The sequence below is a fragment of the Lissotriton helveticus genome, chromosome 7, assembly GCF_964261635.1.
Source record: "Lissotriton helveticus chromosome 7, aLisHel1.1, whole genome shotgun sequence".
Lineage (NCBI taxonomy): Eukaryota > Metazoa > Chordata > Amphibia > Caudata > Salamandridae > Lissotriton > Lissotriton helveticus.
The window spans coordinates 70,140,302-70,162,912 of NC_136068.1; the positions used below are offsets into that span (position 1 = coordinate 70,140,302).

At 47.0% G+C, this 22,611-nt stretch overlaps 2 protein-coding genes across 3 annotated transcripts in view; both read right to left on the reverse strand.

Moving 5' to 3' along the window:
• The window catches only part of LOC144766954 (uncharacterized), a 45,390-nt gene extending 27,019 nt beyond the window's left edge, over window positions 1–18,371 (reverse strand). Inside the window, exons 1-2 of the mRNA XM_078650637.1 lie at window positions 18,326–18,371; window positions 14,572–15,192 (exon numbers count right to left, since the gene is read on the reverse strand). Of these exons, the coding sequence (XP_078506763.1) occupies window positions 14,572–15,192; window positions 18,326–18,371 (667 nt within the window). The remainder of the gene's footprint in view (window positions 1–14,571; window positions 15,193–18,325) is intronic.
• The window catches only part of FOXJ2 (forkhead box J2), a 280,606-nt gene that overhangs the window by 82,618 nt on the left and 175,377 nt on the right, over window positions 1–22,611 (reverse strand). The window lies entirely within an intron of this gene.

Consider the following 22,611-nt stretch of genomic DNA (forward strand, 5'->3'; position numbering starts at 1 on the left):
CAGAGGTATTGCTGGGGAAAAAAGATTTTCCGGATCCAGTCTGACGCCTGAGGAGATATTCTAAGTTAAGGAATCAGTGGCTAGATGTCTCTATCAGATAAGGGGAAAAGCAAAAGATGGAAAAAACAAAATCATACTACTCCTGTATAATAGAGCCTACAGAAGACTCATCATAACCATTAAAAGGCAACACTACTCCTCACACATAATTAAAGCTAACATCGCTTCTAAGGAACTCCACAAGATTCTAACAGAATTCTGCAATAAAGAGTACCAAAACAAACACCACAACCGTAGGCCTTCTGTGACCAAATTTCCAAGGAATTGTTCACAAAAACTACAAAGATAGAGAATGACCTTGGTGATAACACAAACAAAGAGAATTAGATTTTTAGATCCAAATCGCTCTGTGCAACTCAACTTAAGGTACTAGAAATCAAACTGATATTTACATTACAAAAACAAAACTAGAGCCCTAGCAATTAAAATCTTTTCAAAAGATTTTTTTTGTTCAGATTTTCTTTTTATTATAGAAAGAACACTTTTTTGCAATGTGCAGAATTACAGCTCTCTGATAAAAACATCCTCAACATTATCAGAGCAAGCAGGCCTTCATGTTGAACGTCAGACCCAGCACTTCCAAACATCTTTAAGATATGCTTTGCACAACATGTACAATGGAGGTATCTAAAAGCTTGCTCAATAAATCATTAGAACCAAGTTCATTTCAACCCAACCTGAAAACCTCCTTTATTTGATCACTCCTCACAATAAAGAACTTCTACCCATCCGACCAAGCAAGCTACAGACCAATTTGTCCACTCCTAGGACAAGAAGTTTGAGAAAGCAGTGTTTACACAATTCAATTAATAAAAATGTTATTTCGGTCATTACGACCATTAAAGTGCAAATGCGTACAATACAAGGAAACAAGATAAAATGCATACCAAGATTTGTTAACAGCAATTTAAAATGTTTCAATTTAATTGGTTAATCTAAAAACTGTTTTAGAAAGATAACATTAACATATAGGGTGCCTAAAATCTGTGTCAACATGAGCCTATGCTGCGATGGTTTACTCAATGTTCTAGGTTATGACAACTTCGACGACAACAACCCTCATGAGGAATCCACACCACGCAGCTGACACTTGACAGCTGACCATCCTCAGCATCGAAGCCACCCTAAAGAATAAGGAGACAACCCACTCCGGGGACCCCACGGACCCCTGCCCTCCCCACATCTACCACAGAGCCCCAGACCTCATCACCCCAAACTCCAACGAATCATCAAGAGCTCCTTCGAGACGCCTCCTTCCCCGAAGACTGGAAACACGCCAAGATCAACACTATCCTGAAAAAACCCTCGGCGGACCCCACCAACCTCAAGAACTACAGACCGATCTCCTTATCCGGCGAAAGGCATGGTAAAAGCAGTCAGTCAACTTGCCTTCTTCATAGAAGAAAACAACATCCCGATCCCTCCCAAACAGGCTTCAGGAAGAATCACAGCACCGTGACTGCCCATCTCGCCGCGACAGACTATATCCGCTCCCTCCTCGACAGAGGAGACTGTGGCCCTCATTCTCCTGGACCTCTCTGCCGCCTTCGACACAGTCTCACAACGCACCCTAGCCAGCAGACTCCACAACGCAGGAACCCGGAATAAGGTCCTCCCTCAACTGGATCCTGTTGGACTTGGCCCTTCCGGCAGGTTCACCCCTGAACTTTTTGCTTTTAATGGTGATCTGGTGTTAGTGATTTTTGGCTTCTGCGCACTTTACCACTGTGTCCCAGGGTAAAGAGCGTGCGTGTGGTAAGGTTGGCTTGCCCTCCCATAGGGATGCATGGGGAATGTATGTGTCCATGTTAGTTCATGATGCGTGGGGAGTGCAGATAAGAGTTTGGTATGTGCGGACTCGTGTGATTAAATGCTGCGCAATGATGTGTGCGGCGTTATTGTGTCTAGTGTGGAAGTGCCACTTCTAGAAGTTTGCCTGTCTGTGTAAATTATGTGAATTGGCTGTCTGTCTTGTGATTGGCTGGAGCTGGCTGGTGAGCCTGGCTCCATGAGTCATGATGGGTCTGCCCCGGTGGTGAGTGGAGAGATCTGCATGAGTGATGTGAGGGAGGAGTGCACCTGGGACCTGAATAGGGCTGGGCTTTCCCCACACAATGCTGGCTCCGCCCCCTGTGGTGCGTCTAATGACCCTAGCCTGTCCAGTGAATAGTAAGAGGGGCTGAGCACATCAGAGTGCTCCAAAACCAGCTGCGACTGGTTTTTACCCCCACCCTACAGAAAGGGATTTAGTGTATAAAATGGGGCTGTGTACCCATACAAAATGTTCTCTGTTCCTGATCCTATCTTGAGGGGGGCCTGCTGCTGTTGGGCGCCAGGAGGACCGCCACTGGGACTGCCTCTCTGCCTGGAGGGCCCTGTGAGCTAGCCCCTGGGCCCAGCCTTAGCCCCTCTTACCTTTCTCTTCCTAAGAACTTTGCTGGACTTTGGCTGGGACTCTGCTTCTAAAAAGCGCCAGGGGAGCGCTATTTCCTGAGTGCTGGGAGCACTCCTACTTTTATCTGCAGCCCGGAGCTGCTTTCGCCTCTCACGAGGGATTCCCCAGCGTGGGTATCCCCCTTGTTGCTTATTTTCAAGGCAGGTGCCCACCCTGCCATTAGGCCCACCAGTTGGTCGAGTTTTGGCGGCGCGGGTGCCCACACCGCTTATTTGCAGACTTTGTGGTGCCACCACGGGAGCCTACCCCGTGTTTTCTTTGCCCGAGTGAAATCACCGCCGCAGCCCGGAATACACCGGAAGTCAGGCAGCCCCGCCGAGGACGTGGGCGGGGCCGCCAGCACCAACAGGAAGAGGACGGGAGCCTACCCCGCGCTCCTGTGCTGAATAAGAGAGGAAGCCGGAAGCAGCCTGCCGTTTCCTACCCGGGGCTCCCGAGTGCAAGGGAGAGCCCCGGACTTCCTACGGGTACCGAGGGAGGACGGGAGCCCACCCCGCCTCCCAGGACATCCCTGCCCCAGGAGCAGCGCCAGCGACGGCCCAGAGAGCCAGCGTCCCCCGCCGCCTTTAAAGAGCCAACCGGTGAGTGCGGGGGCAGTTTCTTTTCACATAGAGCGGCCCCGGTTGACAGCGGGCCGCTCCAACGGTAGTGGGGCATTAGTTTCAGTCCGAGTCCCCCGAGCAGGACTCCACCGTTGTCTGGCCACAGTTCTTCGAGCCTGAGAGGCTATGGGGACATTTGTTAAATTCGAGTCCCCCAGAGAGGGACTCCAACGACCTGGCTCCATTTCTTTAGATCCCAGGAGGCTCCTGGGGCATTGTGGTTTTCGAGCCTGAAATGCTCCACGGGGGCATATTGTTACTTTCGAGTCCCCAGAGGGGAGACTCCAACGACGGGGCACATTGTTGGTTAGAGGCCACAAGGCTCCCCACCTCCCATGTTGTTTTGGGCCCCCTTGCCTACGTGAAAAGCCCGGAGGAGATCCCCAGCTGCGCAGCACCTAGTGCCAGCTGCTACGTTTAGGCCCGGATGAATTTTCTTTGGCTGCTTGCGCAGCCTGCCCTGACATTTTGGACACAGGACGTTGTACCCCCTGAGAGGCCAGTTGGCCTCTGGGACAGTTCTACATGTTTATGCCCTATGTGATCTTTTGCATCATGTGTAATGTCTTTGTGCCTATACCTCTGAATGTATGGTTATGCTTAGGAGGTGGTTTTACCTAGTACAGTTATACTAGTGAGCTCATGGTTCCCTGCGTGATATTTTCCTAAGGTGGTTAAGGTGGCGCAGGTGGTACTTGCCTCTTACCAGTGGTTCCTGGTTGTGTGCTACATTTGCTATTTGGTGCTACAGTTATTATATGTTCTATGTTCTAAGTGTTATTCCTACAAAGTGCTAATTCTAAAAGTGCATATTCCTGACAGTGGTCCATGTGGCCCTGTCCCATGTATATAATCCCCTGTAAATTCTGCCTGTGCCTCTGGCACATTGTAAAGTGTGTGTTTCTTATCTAATGTGTTTGGTATAATACAAAGGCTATTTTTATATATAACCTTGTGTGGAGTTTCCTTTGTGGTGGGCCTTGGGTGTTGTTGCTGGGTGCGTGCGCAAACACTTAACCTACATTGCCTCCGGGATTACTGCTCGCGTCACGTTACCTAGAGGGTAAGCAGGGGTTATCTTTGGCGTGTAACTCCGTTGCCCTGACTAGAGTGCTGGTTCCTGCCTGGCTTTGACGCAAGCCTTAGCCAACCGGAAGGAATATGCTACTTACCAGTATGCATCTGTTCTTGGCATAGAGTGCGTCCCCTTCTTTCTTTTTATATCAGTGTGTAACCTCCTTCTCAATCGTGAACACGTGCTTCTGACGACTTACATGTTTTTAAATCTGAATCCCCTCTCTTCTTGAGCTACTTCCACATTGCCAAAGACGGGTCACCTGATGAAGGCTTTCTAAGCCGAAACGCGCGTAGTGCGTCACCTACCGCCTTGCCTGTGTGCTACCTACCACGTTGCCTCCATCAATTCTTGTCGTATACTCATCTTTGTATTTATGTAATTTTTATATTGTCTGTCAACAACATTTGATACATCTATCAATTATCCAATATATTGAAATACATCTATAAAAAGTTTATTCATCTTTTTGAAATTATTTAAAAGAAATGTGTACAAAAAAATATATATATACATATATGAAAAAATAAAATAAATGAAAATATATTTATGTATCTTGTGATTTAGTACTACAGTTAGTGGGCTCACTTAAAAGGAGTAATTATATTTGGCTTTAGTTTCTTTCACTAGTTATAGACCTTTTCAAATATATACTTGGCATAGAGGGCTGCAGAGTGGTACATTTATGAATAGATGGCCATCTGGTGTTGGGCTCGGATGATTGCACTTGTTTTTCTCTTGGAGAAGTCTTTTGTAGTCACGAGGCTGGTGACTCCTCCCTTGGGTGATCGTGCGCATGGGCATCGGCTCCATCCTTAGATTGTTTTGCCATAGTAGGGTTAGATGGAGTAGTATGATAGAATACAGAAAGAGATGCCCATGTAAGTGTATCTAAATAAGATAATGTTGGAACAGACACAGGTTTCCGGGGAGGCAGGGAGGGCATGTACCACTCTGCAGCACTCTATGCCAAGAACAGATGCATACTGGTAAGGAATATGCTACTTACCAGTATGCATCTGTTCTCAGCATGTAGGGCTGCTGACATTTATATCTATGCATAGATCGCCGCCTAGTGTTGGGTCCGGATGATTGCACATTGTTGTCCTGGAAGTGTCTTCGAAGTATCACGAGATAGGTGGCTCCTCCCATGGACTAGAGTGCGCATGGGCATCCCCTCCATGCTCAGATTGTTTTTCGCCATTGTGGCAGAGATGGAGTGTGATATAGTAAGTGATGACCATGCATGAGAATAATTTAATTAATTCTGAGTGCTACAGCTGCGACAGGCACCGGGGAGGAGGGCGGGCAATATAAATGTCAGCAGCCCTACATGCCAAGAACAGATGCATACTGGTAAGTAGCATATTCCGTTCGAGGCATGTGGGCTGCTGAATTTATATCTATGCATAGAATAAATAGTAGTACCCTCCTTAGCGGCGGTTGCCCGTGCCAGCTGCAGCAGTCTGAAAGAGAGTTCTGAGAACAGCCTGACCTACAGCAGCTTGCTGTTTTGAGTGCACATCCACGCAGTAGTGTTTGGTGAATGTGTGTATAGTGGTCCATGTGGCTGCTCTACATATGTCCTCTAGAGGAATGTTACCTAGGAAAGCCATGGATGGCCCCAACTTGCGTGTGGAATGCGCCCTTGGGGGGACTGTTAACCTGCGCTTAGCCTTTAGATAACAGATTTGGATGCACTTAACAATCCATCTGGCTATACCTGATTTTGAAATTGCGTTGCCCTTGTGCTGTGGAGATAAGGCAACGAACAGTTGTTTAGTTTTCCTGAAATCTTTAGTCCTGTCTATGTAATACAGGAGAGCTCATTTAACATCTAGTGTGTGTAGTGCTCTGTCCGCTACTGAATTAGGATTTGGGAAGAATACGGGTAGTTCAATAGTTTGGTTAATGTGGAACTGTGACACTACCTTGGGCATAAATCTAGGGCTGGTGCGCAGCACAATCCTATTTGCATGTATCTGAATGAAAGGCTCCTGAATAGTGAGGGCTTGCAGCTCGCTAACTCGTCGTAGCGACGCAATTGCCACCAGAAAAGCCACTTTCCATGTGAGAAATTGTATCTCACAAGAGTGAAGAGGTTCAAATGGTGGGCCCATGAGCCTGGTGAGGACTATGTTGAGGTTCCAGACAGGCCTTTTCAGTCCCTCCATAAAAGCTTAATGGCTGGCACTCTGAAAAGGGATAGATGTTGTCTATTTTGAAGATAAGCCGCCATTGCAGCTAAGTGTATCCTGATGGAACTATACGCTAGATTACACTTGTATAGGTGCAGCAAGTAACCGATGATGTTTTGCGTGGAAGCATCAAGTGGATTTATGTTATTATTGGAGCAATAGATAACAAAACGCTTCCATTTTGCCACGTAGCAGGCCCTGGTGGTAGGTCGCCTAGCCTCCTTTATGATGTCCATGCAGTCAGGAGGCAGGTTCAGGTAGCCAAACTCTATGAACTCAGGAGCCATATTGCAAGGCTCAACTGCTGCGGATCTGGGTGCTGAATGTCTCCATGGCTCTGAGTGAGGAGACTGGATGTGAGTCTTAGGCGCTGGTGTGGAACTACGGAAAGTTCCAGGAACGTGGTGTACCACGCCTGCCGTGCCCACGTTGGAGCAACCAGGATGAGTGTCATGGAGTGTTGCCTCAGTTTGCGTGCCACTAGCGGTATGAGTGGTGCCGGAGGAAAGGCGTACGCAAATCTGTTCGACCAGTTCATCCATATCGCATTGCCCTGAGACTGCGGGTGTGGGAACCTGGCGGCGAAGGTGCAGCATTTTGCATTTTCGTGAGTGGCGAATAGGTCGATCTCTGGATGACCCCACTGCTGGAAATATGGGTGGAGCACTGAGGGATGCATCTCCCACTCGTGCATCTGATGGCTGTGTCTGCTGAGCAGGTCCGCCATCTGGTTGTCCCTGCCTGGGAGGTGTTCCGCCATGAGAAACATGTTTCTCTGAATGGCCCACTTCCACATGCACGGTGCTAGGTGTGACAATTGTGGAGAGAGTGTGTCCCCCCCTGCGGATCAGCACGACTTTGTTGCAGAGATGCAACTTGAATGCCTTCATCGCCATGAAGATTGCCATCAGTTCCAGTAGGTTGATGTGCATCTTCTGCTGTTGCGGTGACCATAGTCCTTGCACTGTATAATGGAGGACATGCGCTCCCCAGCCCTTGAGAGATGCGTCCGTCGTCCGCACTATCTGTGATACAGGCTCTTGGAACGGTCGTCCCGGCAAAGGTTTTGTGTGTTCCACCAATGCAGAGAGTTGTATGCACGACCGGTCACCAACACTAGGTCTTTTAGCTGTCCTTGAGCCTGGTTCCACTGGCGTGCCAAGCATTCCTGAAGCGGACGCATGTGTAGCCTCGCGTGCGGGACTATAAAGATGCAGGAGGCCATCGTGCCTATGAGTTGCATGAACATCTGCGCTGGGAGTGAGTGTTGTGGCTTGAATTTTTGAATCAACACGTGCATGCTGTTGACCCTCGCTGAGTTCGGCCGTGCTGTGGCAGCGAGCGTGTTTATTTCCGTGCCTAGGTACTGTTGTACATGTGCGGGTTGAAGATGCGACTTTTGGTAATTGAGCGAAAATCCTAGACTGTGCAGGAGGTGGATTGTGCGTGACATGTGGTCGGCACACTGCTGGGCCGACTTTGCTTGTACCAGCCAGTCGTCTAGATACGGATAGACATGGATGTGTTGCCTCCGAAGATGCGCGGCCACTGTCGCCAAGCACTTCGTGAACACTCTTGGGGCTGTAGTGTCCCCGAAAGGCAAGACCTTGAACTGGTATTGCTGGTTGTCGATGGTGAACCTGAGATACTTCCTGTGACTGGGGTGAATGGGAATGTGGAAGTAAGCATCCTTCAGATCTAGGGTTGCTAGGAAATCCCCTTGACAGAGCAACGGGAGAACCTGCTGTAACGTTAGCATGTGAAAGTGCTCTGATAGGATGTATAGGTTTAGAGGTCTTAGGTCTAGAATGGGCCTGAGAGACCCGTCCTTTTTTGGGATTAAGAAGTACAGTGAATACACTCCTTTTCCCTGTTGTTCCAAAGGCACGAGTTCTATGGCCCCTTTTTGCAGCATGGAAATGACTTCTTGCTGCAATAAGTGCATGTGCTCGGCGGACATAGGACAGTGCCTTGGGGGTATGTTGGGTGGAGTGGAGGTTAGTTCTAGACAGTAACCGTGTTGTATAAGTTGTCTCACCAACCTGTCCGTGGCAATGCCTTCCCAGACTGGCAGGAACCGTTGGAGTCTCCCCCCGACCGGTGTTATATGGTCGGTGGGCAGTGACAAGGCGTCACTGCTTGTTAGTGGCGGAGGACCTGGCATTATTATTTCCACGTCCTCTGCCCATTGGTGCTGTTTCCACAGTATCCACCCCTATTGGTCTTGTTATAGGTGGTTTGTGTGCCTCCCTTGATGTATTGGGCTTGTTGTGACGCTTGTCCTCTAGAAGCTCCCCTGTTACCGGAGCGACGAAAGGAACCGCCCCTGAACTGCTGAGACTGCAGAGCTCCCATGGATTTTGCAGTTTGTGTCCTTTTTAATCTTCTCAAGAGTGGTGTCTACCTCTGGACCAAACAGGAAGTCAGGGTTCACTGGCTGATTGAGTAGGGTAGGTTGGATTTCAGACTTAAAGCCAGAGATACGGAGCCAGGCATGCCTCCTGAGCGTAACGCTAGTGTTTATGGCTCTTGCTGCTGTGTCGGCTGCGTCCAACGCGCACTTAATGGACGCGTTGGAGATCAACTTCCCCTCCTGTATAAGCATTTCTGCTCCCTCCTTATAAGCATCTGGCAGGTGTTGCAGGAGCTGCTCTAACGTGTCATGGTGTGCCCTGTCATATCTTGCTAACAGGGCTTGGGTATTGGAGATCCTCCAAACATTAGCAGCTTGAGCTGCCACACGTTTCCCAGAGGCTTCTAATATCTTTGATTCTTTGTCCGGAGGAGGAGCATCACCCGTTGTCTGAGAGTTCGCTCTTTTGCGAGCATTAGCCACCACTAAGGAGTCCAGTGGAAGCTGGCCCTTGATGTAGGTAGGGTCCAAGGGCGCAGGCCGGTACTTTCTCTCAATTCTTGGGTTCACCACCCTTGCTTTAGTGGGCTCTTTAAAAATGTCACTGGCATGTTTGAGCACACCTTTGAGCATAGGCAGAGTTTTTATAGACCTTTCTGATGTGGAGAATGTATCAAAAAGAAAGTCTTCCTCCACGGGGTCAGCGTGCATATCCACGTCTTGGTTAAGCGCCGCCCTTTCAATTAGTGCGTTGAAAGCAGCAGTATCTTCAGTAGGCGAAGGCTTGATAGCATATGAAAGAGTATCAGGATTGGTGTGTGGGTCAGGGTCCACAAAATCAGCCCACGTCTGGGACTCATCTGGATCAGCATCAATGGGATAATTGAACTGGTCCTCATTGTCTCCTCCCTCCACATCCTCAGTAACATTTGTGGGAGAGTAGGCATAGCCCTGATCATATGATGGCATGGGCTCAAAAAGAACAGGAGAGGTGGTAGAGTCTCTCTTTTTCTTCAGAGGTATCTTATAATGTTTCATAGGCGTTTCAGGCCTGATCTTACGCTGGTAAACAGTGAGTCGTCCTGATTCGGAGTCGATGTAGAATTTCGACTGGTTGTCGTGGGACGGTGGCTGGAATACAACGTCTTCCGACCGAGGCTGAGTGGTCGTGGTACCAGACGTCGACTTGGCAGAGTCGGTAGCCTGAGTATGTTGAACAGTTTTAGGCCGCGCCGTCGGGGGTAGTCTGAACTTTATCGGCGCCGTTAGCATCGGCGACGGACTGACTGTTTTCAATGGAGGCGTTGTCTTCGATTCGACCGACTTCGACGGTTCAGCGCGTTTGAGGCCTTGCGTCGATTTGAGCCGTTGTTGCTTTGCAGGAACGCCCTCGTGCTTCGACGCGGTAGGGTGCTTCGATCCGACTTTTGGCTTCGGGTTGAAGGCCTTGACCAACAGTGGCTTCTTCAACTTCGGATCGATGGTCCGCTGGGCCTCGAGTCCTCCGGAAGAGCCGCCATCTTTGTAGCCGGAAGTCGACCGGAGCGTGACGCGCTTCACTTTAGACACAGGCGTAGTCGATCCGATCTTCGGCTCGACGCCCCTTTCGACCCCGAGGGGTCGAGCACACGCTTTGACTAGGAAGGTTCCGAAGTCTTAGAGCCGATGGGTGTTTTAACCAGTGTCGGTTTCGATTTCGTGTCTTTCGGTTTAGTTTGATAACTCCACTGAGTGGGGCCTATCGACTGATGGCTCTTTGGAAATGTTCTCAGTCGGGCCTTGAAGCGGGACTAGAGAACAGTGTTGAAGATCTTGGCTAAGGCCTTCCGGCGATGCCTCGACCTGAGCCGCAGAAGAGTCTTTATGGGTCCCCGCAACTGCGGTTGGGCTTAGCTCTCCACCTGAGTTGTCGTCGACTGCTCCGGTAGGTTGTAAGTCGTCCCCTACCTCGACGATGTCTTCATCATGGACGTAGAGTTCCTCCTCGTCCTCGTTGTAGGTGGAGTCTGGCTCCGACGCGGGATCCGAGTGCTCCGGATCCTCTTCTTGTACATTTTCGTCGTCGTCACCACCGAAGATGTTTTCTGGGTCTGGTGCCGATTCCCGCGCCGACTGTCGTGCAGCGCGTCGAGGACGGAGAGTTTTCTTTGATCTGAATTTCGAACAGGCCATGCAGCTGGCCTCGTCGTGGTCCGGTGAGAGACATTTGTTGCACACCGGGTGTACGTCGATGTGGGGATATTTCGAGTTGCAGACGGGGCAGCGCTTGAACGGACTCCGTTCCATCGTCCATCGTCGATGGGCCTTTGGTGTCGAAAGGCAAAAGTCTTCCGACGTCGAGTTCAAAGAACTAGAATGGTAAAAGGCACCGAACGAAAGACAATACCGACGCCCCTAAGGCCTTTTGGCCTCGAAAAAAAGAGTAACTAGTATAATTTCCGAACGTGAGTCAAGAAGTACATCCGAACCCAATGGCGGAAAAAAACAATCTGAGCATGGAGGGGATGCCCATGCGCACTGTAGTCCAGGGGAGGAGCCACCTATCTCGTGATACTTCGAAGACTCTTCCAGGACAACAATGTGCAATCATCCGGACCCAACACTAGGCGGCGATCTATGCATAAATATAAATTCAGCAGCCCACATGCCTCGAATGTAGCATATTCCGTTCGAGGCATATGGGCTGCAGATGGTACATTTATGAATAGATTACACAGCAGTTACCTCCCTAGCGTTGGTCACCAGTGTCTGTTGCAACAGTTTGAAATAAAGCTTTTAATACAGCCTAGCCCACATTTGCTTGTTGTCTTGCCTGCACAACAACACAGTAGTGTTTTGTGAAGGTATGCGGTGTAGACCAAGTTGCTGCTTTGCATATGTCATCTAGGGGAATGTTCCCCAAGAATGCCATAGATGCCCCTAGTTTGCGTGTAGAATGAGCTCTAGGGGGAACAGTTAGTGTTCTTTTTGCCTTTATGTAACATATCTGTATACATTTTACAATCCACCTGGCAATACCTGCTTTAGGGATAGGGTTGCCTTTATGTGTTGGGGAAAACGCTACAAATAGTGGTTTGGTTTTTCTGAAAGTTTGTGTTCTTTCTATGTAATATAATATTGCCCTTTTGACATCTAGTGTATGTAGGGCCCTCTCTGCTACAGTCTGTGGCTTTGGAAAAAAGACTGGTAGTTCCACTGGTTGATTGATGTGGAATGCTGAAATTACTTTAGGCAAGAACTTTGGGTTTGTTCTAAGAACCACTTTATTCTGGTGTAACTGTAGAAATGGTTCTTGTATTGTTAATGCCTGTAACTCACTCACTCTCCTGAGGGAGGTAATGGCTATAAGGAAGGCCACCTTCCATGTAAGAAATTGTATTTCACACCTATGCATAGGGTCAAAAGGTGGTCCCATTAGTCTGGTGAGTACTATGTTGAGGTTCCAGACTGGAGAAGGTGGTAGTCTTGGTGGAATAACTCTTTTGAGGCCTTCCATGAAAGCCTTAATTGCGGGTACCCTAAACAAGGATAGATGTTGCCTGTTTTGCAGGTATGCTGCTATAGCTGCAAGATGTACTCTAATGGAGGTGTAAGCAAGGTTACATTGCTGTAAGTGTAGTAAGTAGCAAATAATATTTTGTGTAGATGTGTCCAGAGGGTCGATGTTGTTACTGTTACAGTATACAGCAAACCTTTTCCACTTTGCTGCATAGCAGGCTCTGGTGGTGGGACGTCTTGCTTGCTTAATAATTTCCATACAGTTTGGAGGTAAATGTAAGTATCCAAATTCTAAGACCTCAGGAGCCAGATCGCTAGGTTCACTTGTTTGGGATCTGGGTGCATTATTTCTCCATGGTTCTGTGTAAGGTGCATGGGTGAGATTCTTAACTTTTGGTGTGGCACCTGTGAGAGTTGTAGGAGCGTGATGAACCACGGCTGCCATGCCCACGTGGGTGCTACTAGTATCATGGTCATTGAATGCTGTTGCAGTTTTCGAACCACTAATGGAATTAGTGGGAGAGGGGGAAAAGCGTATGCAAATTTGTTGGACCAATTTATCCATAATGCATTGCCCTGCGACAGGTGGTGTGGGTACCTGGATGCGATGTTTTGGCATTTTGCATTCTGATGAGTGGCAAAGAGATCTATCTCTGGTTGTCCCCATCTTTGGAAGAATGGCTGCAGTATTTGGTTGTGCAGTTCCCATTCGTGTATTTGTTCTGACTCTCTGCTTAAGATGTCTGCTGTCTGATTTTGAACTCCTGGGAGGTGTTCGGCTAACAGATAGATGTTTTGAGGAATGGCCCATCTCCAAATTTCCTGCGCTAGTCTGGATAGTTGGAGAGAGTGTCCCCCCCCCCCTGTTTTTGAATATAATACATCACTGTCATGTTGTCTGTTCTGACCAGGACTGCTTTGTTGAGAATATGCATTTGAAAAGCTTTTAATGCTAGGAACACTGCTAGTAGTTCTAGATGATTTATGTGCAGTCGTTTGTGCTGTACACTACATCTCCCTTGTACTGTGTATCTGTCCATATGAGCTCCCCATCCGGTGAGCGATGCATCCGCTGTTAGTACCACTTGTGGAATTGGTTCTAGGAACGACCGCCCTTTGGAAATGTTTGTTGTATTCCACCACTTCAGAGAGCGATGCGTGTGGTCGTCTACCAACACCAGATCTGTAATCTGACCTTGAGCCGGATTCCACTGTGTTGCTAGACATTCTTGACGCGGACGCATTTGTAGTCTGGCATATGGGATTAACAGTATGCAAGAGGATATCATCCCTAATAACTGCATGAACACTCGAGCTGTTAATGAGTGTTGCGGTTGAAATCTTTGAATTAATGTGAGCATTGTCTGAATCCTGATTGGTTGGGGTATACTATGGCTATTTCTGTATTTATAGTAGCCCCTAGATATTGTTGAACCTTGTTTGGTTGCAGGTGGGATTTTGTGTAGTTCACCGTAAACCCTAGCTGGTGCAGCAGTTGAATTGTCTTTTGTGTGTTTTGAAGACATTCCTCTTGTGACATGGCCTTTATTAGCCAGTCGTCCAAGTAAGGGAAGACATGTATTTGCGGTCTTCTTAGGTGTGCTGCAACCACTGCTAGGCATTTTGTGAACACCCTTGGTGCTGTTGTGACTCCAAATGGAAGGACCTTGACCTGATAAGGTCGTCCTTCTATTACAAACCTGAGGTATTTTCTGTAAGTTTTGTGAATTGGGATATGAAAGTAGACGTCTTTTAGATCCAGTGTAGAAAGAAAGTCCCCTTTCTTCAGTAAAGGAAGTACCTGTTCGAGTGTGATCATGTGGAAATGTTCCGAATTTATGTATGCATTGAGAGATCTGAGGTCTAGTATAGGCCTTAGAGATCCGTCTTTTTTGGGAATTAGAAAGTATAGAGAGTATACTCCTGTTCCTTGTTGATGTTGTGGAACCTCCTCTATCGCATGCTTTTGTAGCAGTGATAGTACTTCCTGTTTTAATAATGTCAGATGACCTTGACTCATTGGACGCTGTCTGGGGGGGGATGTTTGGTGGGGTAGCAGTGAGTTCTAGGCAATAACCATGTTGGATAATTCGTCTCACCCACCTGTCTGATGTGATGTTTTCCCAGACAGGTAGGAACTGTGATAGGTGTCCCCCGACCGGTGTTGCATGGTCTGGGGGAAGCTGTATGAAGTCACTGTTTTGGGGTAGGAGAGTTGCGGTTGTCATTGTTTCCGCGACCTCTACCCTTGTTGTTGTTACCTCTGTAACTGCCTCTAGAATTCCCTCTAGGTGATGTTGGTGTAAAAGAGGTGGATTGCTGGCTTGTGCCTGTATTCTTTGATCCGCCTCTATAGGTGGATCTACGAAAGGAACCTCTCTGAGATGGCTGTTGCAATGCTCCCATTGACTTAGCAGTTTCTGTGTCCTTTTTCATTTTTTCCAACGCCTCATCTGTGCTTGAGCCGAAGACTGCCTTCCCATCAAAAGGCTGGTTCAATAAAGAAGTTTGTACTTCCTGTTTGAACCCTGAGACCCTAAGCCATGCATGTCTGATACTGGTGTTTATAGATCTTGCCGCAGTGTCTGCTGCGTCTAAGGAGCACTTAATGGAAGTGTTGGTTATTATCTTCCCTTCTTGTATCAGCTGATCTGCCCTTTGTTGATGATCCTTAGGGAGATGTGTCATGAGTTTCTCTAACTCATCATAATGAGCTCTATCATAGCGTGCAAGTAGCGCTTGAGTATTTGCTATGCGCCAGCTGTTTGCTGCTTGGGATGCTACTCTCTTGCCAGAGGCATCTATTAACTTGGACTCCTTGTCTGGAGGAGGAGCTTCTCCTGTCAGTGAATTCGCCCTTTTACGAGCATTTGAGACCACTAAAGAGTCCGGAGGTATTTGGCCCTTAATAAATACTGGGTCTTTTGGGGCTGCCTTATACTTTGTCAATTCTTGGGTTTAAGACCCTAGCCCTCACAGGATCTTTAAATATTTCTGATGTGTGAGCGAGGAGACCCTTAAGCATTGGTAGGGTCCCTGAAGATTTTTGTGCAGCAGGTAGTGTTTCTAAAAGGAAATCTTCTATCTGAGGTTCCGTATGTAAATCTACCTTGTGGTATTTTGCTGCCCTATTAATCAATTGCGCAAAACACGAATTATCATCGGGGAGAGGGTTTTGAGGGATACAGGTCAGGGTCATTATCTGTCACTGCATCATAATCCTCCCATGGGTCTGTTTCTTCTGGGATAGTATTGTTATCATCCCCAGGAAGGTCCCCATCCCCTGTGTCACTTTCTACATCTATTTGAGGTGTAGATGGGCGTGGTGTAAAAGGTCGAGGGATAGCTGGCAGAGTATGAGGAAGAGGAGAAGAGGGTGTGTCCATAGGCTGTGGAGAAAGGGGAGGAGTTGTATTTGTCCCCATTGTTCTCTTCCTAGGAGGATGAGCTTTCCCCTCCAACGGTTGAGTCTTCCTCTTTTTAGGTTGTTTTGTCCCCACCTTGCCAGTTTGTGGATCAATGAACAAAGTCTTTTGTTTTGGATCTGTCTGTTGCTCCTGTGTCGGTACCGAAGTTTTTGGTTCCGATAGGTGCTTTTGCTTCTGTGTCTCTGTTTTATGTGTTTTCGGCACCGAGAGTTTGCTAGAGTCCGTTTTTTTCAGTGTCGAGGGAGTCTTCGACGTCGAAGCATGTTTCGGTTTCGACTTCAAGCTCTCTTTGGTATGGCGCTTCAGTGGTGATGTCGACCGTTTCTCAGATCCAACATAGTGGAAGACCGAGTGTTTCGGTGCCGAGCCAGAAGGCGGGGCGTCGGAAACTTTTTTCGGTTGTCTGACCGGGCTCGAAGGCGGGGTAGACACCAATCGGGGTTGGTTTTTTGGCAAAGGACGTCGTCACTCACGGTTTGATGTACGTAGACTTCTTCGACATCAGACTCGTCCGCTTCTGACCCCGACCCGTTCTCATCTTTTTCCTCCTCCTCGGAGTGTTCGGCCCCGAACAGTTCTGGGATTGCATCTGACTCCATCCTCGACATCTAGTGTCTTCGGGCTCGACGGATTCTAATCGTCGACTTGGAGGAGAAAGCCGCACAGGCATCACAATGCCTGGATTCGTGGTCAGGTGACAAACAGAGGTTGCACACCTCGTGTAGGTCCTTGTGTGGGAATGTAGCACTACACGTTAGACATTTCTTGAATGGAGTCCTTCCCATGCACTCCGGGCTGGACTACGTCGCAATAGGCCTCCCGGTCCAGTCGACGTAGAGTTGGAAATCTTCGGTGTTGACGTCGAAGCGCGTCGAAATGGGAATGAACTCGCGCTCGATAAGCAAAACCGCCGAATTGGAAAGGGAATATGCGCCGAAATATAACTTTTTTCTCGAAGTCAATCCGGAGAGCTTCGATCCTCATCTGAACCCGATGCCGGAAAAAAACAATCTAAGGATGGAGCCGATGCCCATGCGCACTATCACCCAAGGGAGGAGTCACCAGACTCGTGAGTACAAAAGACTTCTCCAAGAGTAAAACAAGTGCAATCATCTGAGCCCAACACCAGATGGCGATCTATTCATAAATGTACCATCTGCAGCCCATATGCCTCAAACATCCCATTTCTAACAGATCCGCTCATTCGTCTCCGGCAGAACGCAGAAGTTCAGACTCCTTCCTTTCCTCTCGGAACCCACAACGACCACCTGCAGAGTCCTCCAAGGATCCTCCATCAGCCCCACCCTGTTCAACATATACATGGCCCCACTCGCATCCGTCAGATCACACGGACTCAACATTGTATCATACGCAGGTGACACCCAACTCATCTTCTCCCTATCCAACGCACCCAACATCTCCAGACAACTTCCAAGAAGGCATGGAAGTAGTCGCCAGGTGGATGAAGAACACCTGCCTACAACTCAACACAGACAAAACAGAACTGCTCATCATGGGCCCACACCCCGATGCCTTGAAGGACACATGGTGGCCCCCTGTCCTCGGGAACCCTCCCTCCCCCACGGACCACGCAGACAACCTCGGTATCAGCCTGGACTCCGACCCAAAATGGCCCATCAAATCAACGCTGTTACCTCTTCCTCCTACCACACCCTCCGCATACTCCGGAAAACCTTCAACTGGATTCCCCTTGAACACAGGAAAACAGTCACCCACGTCCTCATCAGCAGCAGACTAGACTACGGTAACACACTATGCCGGGATCAACAAAAACCTCACCGACAAACTCCAGTACGTCCAGAACGCAGACGCCAGACTAGTCCTTAATCTACCGCATTATAGCCCCATCAGCCAACACTTAATGTAACAAAACTGGCTCCCTGTCGAGAAGAGAATCGGCAAAGAAGAGAATCACATTCAAGCTTCTCGCCCACAAGACCCCCCACAACACCGGACCGCCTACATAAACCACCGCCTCTTGTTCAACGCCCCTAAAGATCCCTCTGCTCAGCCCAGCTCTCTTGGGACGATACCATGCATTAAGAAGTCCAGAACAGGAGGACGCCTTTTCTCCCTCCTCGCGGCCAAGGCATTGAACACCCTCCCTCTCCACCTCTGACAGACACCCACACTCTACAAGTTATTGAAGGACCTCAAGACTTGGCTCTTTGGAGAATCACTGATCACCCAGGAGCTGTGCCCCCCCCCCCATACCCAACTGTTTCAGAGCCTTGAGACTCTTTCGAGGGAGTAGTTGAATTTTACAAACCCCTGATTGATACGTTTACAGAGGAAGAAAACTTTGTCCGGCGAACAATCTGGTTTCAGACCAGGCGGAAGCAGTCAGTCATCATTTCCATTTGGGTTGAACTAAACCTCACAGTGGACAAGAACAGAGTGTCTGCTCTACTGCTTCTGGACCCCTCAGCAGAGTTTCACACTTTCCAAACAGTACTACAAAAACTCTGTCATCTGAGAATACTTGAAAATACTTGTGTGGTATACCTACCCAACTTTCACATCAGCTATTTACAACCCAACACAGTGAAGTCTCAAAGGGGTCCATCATATCTCCTTTATTAATGAACCTTTACCTAACCCTCTTACCAGACCTGATTAGATCATTCAAACTCACCTGTTAAAACTAGGTAGTTAGCTCGCAATTCAGCATAAAAATGCATGGTCCAGAAAACCTACAACTCAAAACATGACTACCTTGCAGCACAGATGCATGGATGAAGAGATCTTACCTACACTCAACACTGCAAAGACAGATTGTGGCCAGTGGACAATGGCAGAAATATCAGCCTACCACCATAAGGCCAAAGGAACTCGACACCACTCTAAACACATCAAGAGAAGAAAGAACCAAACGAATAACCATGGATTCAGACCTAACCTTGATACCACATGTAAACAAGATAGCATCTACACAATGAACATCCAGTATCACAGCTTCTCATACCTTGGATACCAACAATAGCTGCAAGCTATCCTTACGCCTGTAATCTCCAAGCTTAACTATACCAACAGCTAGTAGCTTTGTGCCCCAGTATCGAAATGTGCAAAATACAACTAATCCAAAATGCTGTTCTGAAACTCCCCTTCCACCATGAGAACACAACTCCAGTCCTGCAATTATTCCACTGGCTACCTGAAGCTGGTAGAGCAATGTTCAAGGATATCTGCGTTGTCCACATAGAACCCTGGGGAAAAGGACCACTACAGCGACAAGTTAAATTTCAGCAATACAAACAAAATAGGCCACTGAATTCTAGCTTGCACATCCATGCCACTCTACTGTAAGAAATTCATAGGCAGCACGAGTTTCTCAGTGCACGTTGCCGAACTCACTACGAGCCAAGGTTCAAAGCATTTAGGAGCACTCTGGGAGAGAACCCAAACTTTCTATGTGCAGTTAAGTTTTGATGTGCTGACCTAGAGCTAGCCTGGGTTTTATAGATTGTCAATTCATGAATACCCTGCTGGTGGCACTAATACCAATACCATATATAACAGTAAGACAGCCAATTGTGGTTAATTCCTTTATACTGCTTGACACTATTATATCCACTACAATACAGATCTGCTACAGCTCACAGCCATCACCCAGTACGAAATCAGCCCATAACAATAAACAACCTAGAGCTAACTTAGCAGGCATGACATAACTGAAGAGATCTGCCACATACCGCTGGGAGACTGCTGGTCCCAGCTCGGAACAAACTATGACCTCTTCTTGACATCTCAAAATGACCATTCAATATTGAGATTATCGTAAAGTCATTGCTCAAACTCAATGCTCTGAAAACAGAATTCCTGCTGATCTCACCTCCAGCGAAGATCTCCACCACGCAAACCTGGCTTAAACAGTTAACTGCACTCAATGTCCAACCCATCATAGTGGACTCAGCGAAATCCCTAGACATAACTCTCGACTCCAACCTCAACATGCAGCATCATATCAGCAAGGCTACTAAGGGAGCGAACTTCCAAATCAATACCCTGAGGAAATGGAAACCCTTCCTTCCAGCCAAAGACTTCCAAACTGCAGTACAAGCACTAGTAATCCCACGAATTGAATACGGCAGCACCGCCCTCTGCGGTCTCCCGTTAACCACCACTGCACCCCTAAGCGCCTCTCTAAACGCTGCAGCCAGACTCATCACTGGATCAAAAAAACACTCGCACATCACCCCTGACCTGAAAACACTGGACTGGCTGCCTTTTGAAGCCAGAATACATTTGAAAATCGCCTGCATGACACACAAGGCCCTACATCTGAGCTCTCCCAGATACCTCACTCAGAAGCTGTCAATCTCTGGCGGCTCTAGAAACACTAGAGGCACAAACAATCTTCTGCTAAAACCTCGACGATTCCGGAAGGAAAAAACGTATAAACGCTCTTTCTCAGGAATGGCACCCAGGATCTGGAACTCACTCCCTCCTGAAACCAGGCTCATCTCCTCCATCACACTTTTTAAGAAAGAAGTAAAAGCTATTCTTATGGCCAAATACACTTGACGTATTAGCATGGAGCTGGAAAGACTCTGCACCGACCTGTATTACTCTGTCCGAACTCTATGACTATGTATTTCACCTGTATTATTGTCGCTACTGACTATGTACACTTTCAACTGTAATATTTGTATTATTGATGTGTTGTACTACTTTGATCCCTCACGTACCTACCCTTCCCTCTTAATATGTTTAATTCCACTATCTTGTTGGTATTCCCGGCTTTGTAAAGCACTCTGATATCTGCAAAGATCTTGTTCGCGCTATATAAAACTTTCAAAATAAATAAATAAATAAATAAATTCCAGCAGATCTTCCCATCATCTCTACCCCAATCTATGCCTGCTCAGCATCATAAACTTTGAACAAAATAACCCAGAAAAGACAGCCTAGGGCACTACCCAGCTAAGTAAAATGCAAGCTAGACAGGAGCTGGCCACCCTAACCTGGGGGCACAAGCACACTCTGCCACTTCCGCGGCAGTCTTTAAAGTCTCTTGGCGACACTTCTGTACATTCAAATTCAATTTAGTAGCCAACCTCCTGCCTCATAAACCTTCCAGGTTTCAGTTCAGTGGTACACCAGCATGATTCGGGACTACTCTACCTGTCTCGACACAAGTCAACTGCAGCAACCTTACTTCAACATCTTCAGTGTCCGAATGCTCCAAGTCACATGGTTCACTTTTATTAGCGATGAAAAAGGCCACAAATTGAAATAAAATAGATGCCCCTCAACCCACAATCACAATGGCAACCAGCTAAATGGGCGATTACAATAATTATAAAGGGACCGGCCGAGCTGTTCAAAGTTGCCAGTTTACTGAAAACCATGAAGTGCGCATCTCTCTCTCATGCATCTTCATCCACCACACTACTGCATCCCATACACATTAGTGGCACCACAGTACTCATCCACCAAGAAATGGACACTTCCCACATAGGAACGAAAAGAAAGAAAACACCAAATAACACCCCTACACAGTGTAGCATGCTGCCCATCAAGGCAAGCACCCCACCAAAGAGGTAGTAAGCGTTCTATAAATGTTGCACTACAGTCAAGGCCACTGTAATTATGCTGCAGGGTTGAGTAAATTATGCAGCAAAGAGAGGAATATTATGCAGCATAATACAGTACATTTTTTAATCTTATTACTTCATTGTAGTACTGTCTAGGCATTGATTGCACCTCATTAGTACCAATTTAATACTCAAATATAGCAATAAGCAATGGAAAGATGACCAGTCCAGTTTTCCAAAGGGCCTTACAATGCGTGGTAACAAAATGCTGCATTTTTAGTAACGTTTGGGCCGTTTGAGCTATAAAAAATTAGTGTTCTTTAATAATCTACAGATTATGTGGCAGATGATGGATTATGTGGCAAATATGGAAATTCTATAATTATGTGAAATTGTGGCGGCCGCACAATCGCACAATTCTAGTGACCCTGACTTCAGTACAACCATACACTTGGGACCTCATTCAAACTGTGGCCGAAATACCAGGAGGTAAAACATTCCCAGGGAAATACAAATACAGTGGCTTGCCAGGTTTCTTCTCCTCCCAATTCAGAATTCTGCAGATGGGAATGAGGGATAACATGAAGTTTTGGAGGCATAGAAAAAAATCGCATGTTTCCTTTGTTGCTGCCTCTCGCTCTCCACTGAGCTCCCTCCATAAATATTTTACCATTTAATACTTTGAAGGATTTGAAAAGGGATAAGCCATTGTGTGAAATTACCGCACAGCGCAGAACAGAGGGATTGGAAACAAACAGTGCTCCTTATTCCCTCAACATCTAGAATGAAGCTGTTAGTGTCCAAATGATTTGGGTCAGAATCAGAATGACTGATGGAAATGAAAAATGATTCCAAATGACAGTTGATATGTAACAGCCATAAATCCCAAGCAGATATTGTATCTGGAAATGAAATAGGACTTTAAATTGTAGCATCATTCCAATCTGAAGTATGAAGTTCCAAAATTAAGTATTATGTTCATAAATGAACTGCTGAAGTTTATGGGAAGCATTCAATATCAAATCTAATTCTGATTTCAAATGCACAATTGCGAAATGAAATATGAGAATTACAAACTGAAATATGGTATTTCTAACTGAAATGCAGCCTGAATTGAAATACTGGATTCCATACTGAAGTTCAGCACTCTTAAAGGACCACATTCATTTCCCTGCCAAGGAATATTTTTATATTTGATATATAAACTATTTATATGCAGAAGCACAGTGTAACATACTATTAGATTTAAAATACAATGTTTTGTAAACTGGGTTATGGAATTAATTGACATATGGTATTCACCGATGAGATAAATATCCGATGAGATTAATAATTAAACTGTAATACTGGATTTCACACACAACATTTCAAACTGAGCTAGCTT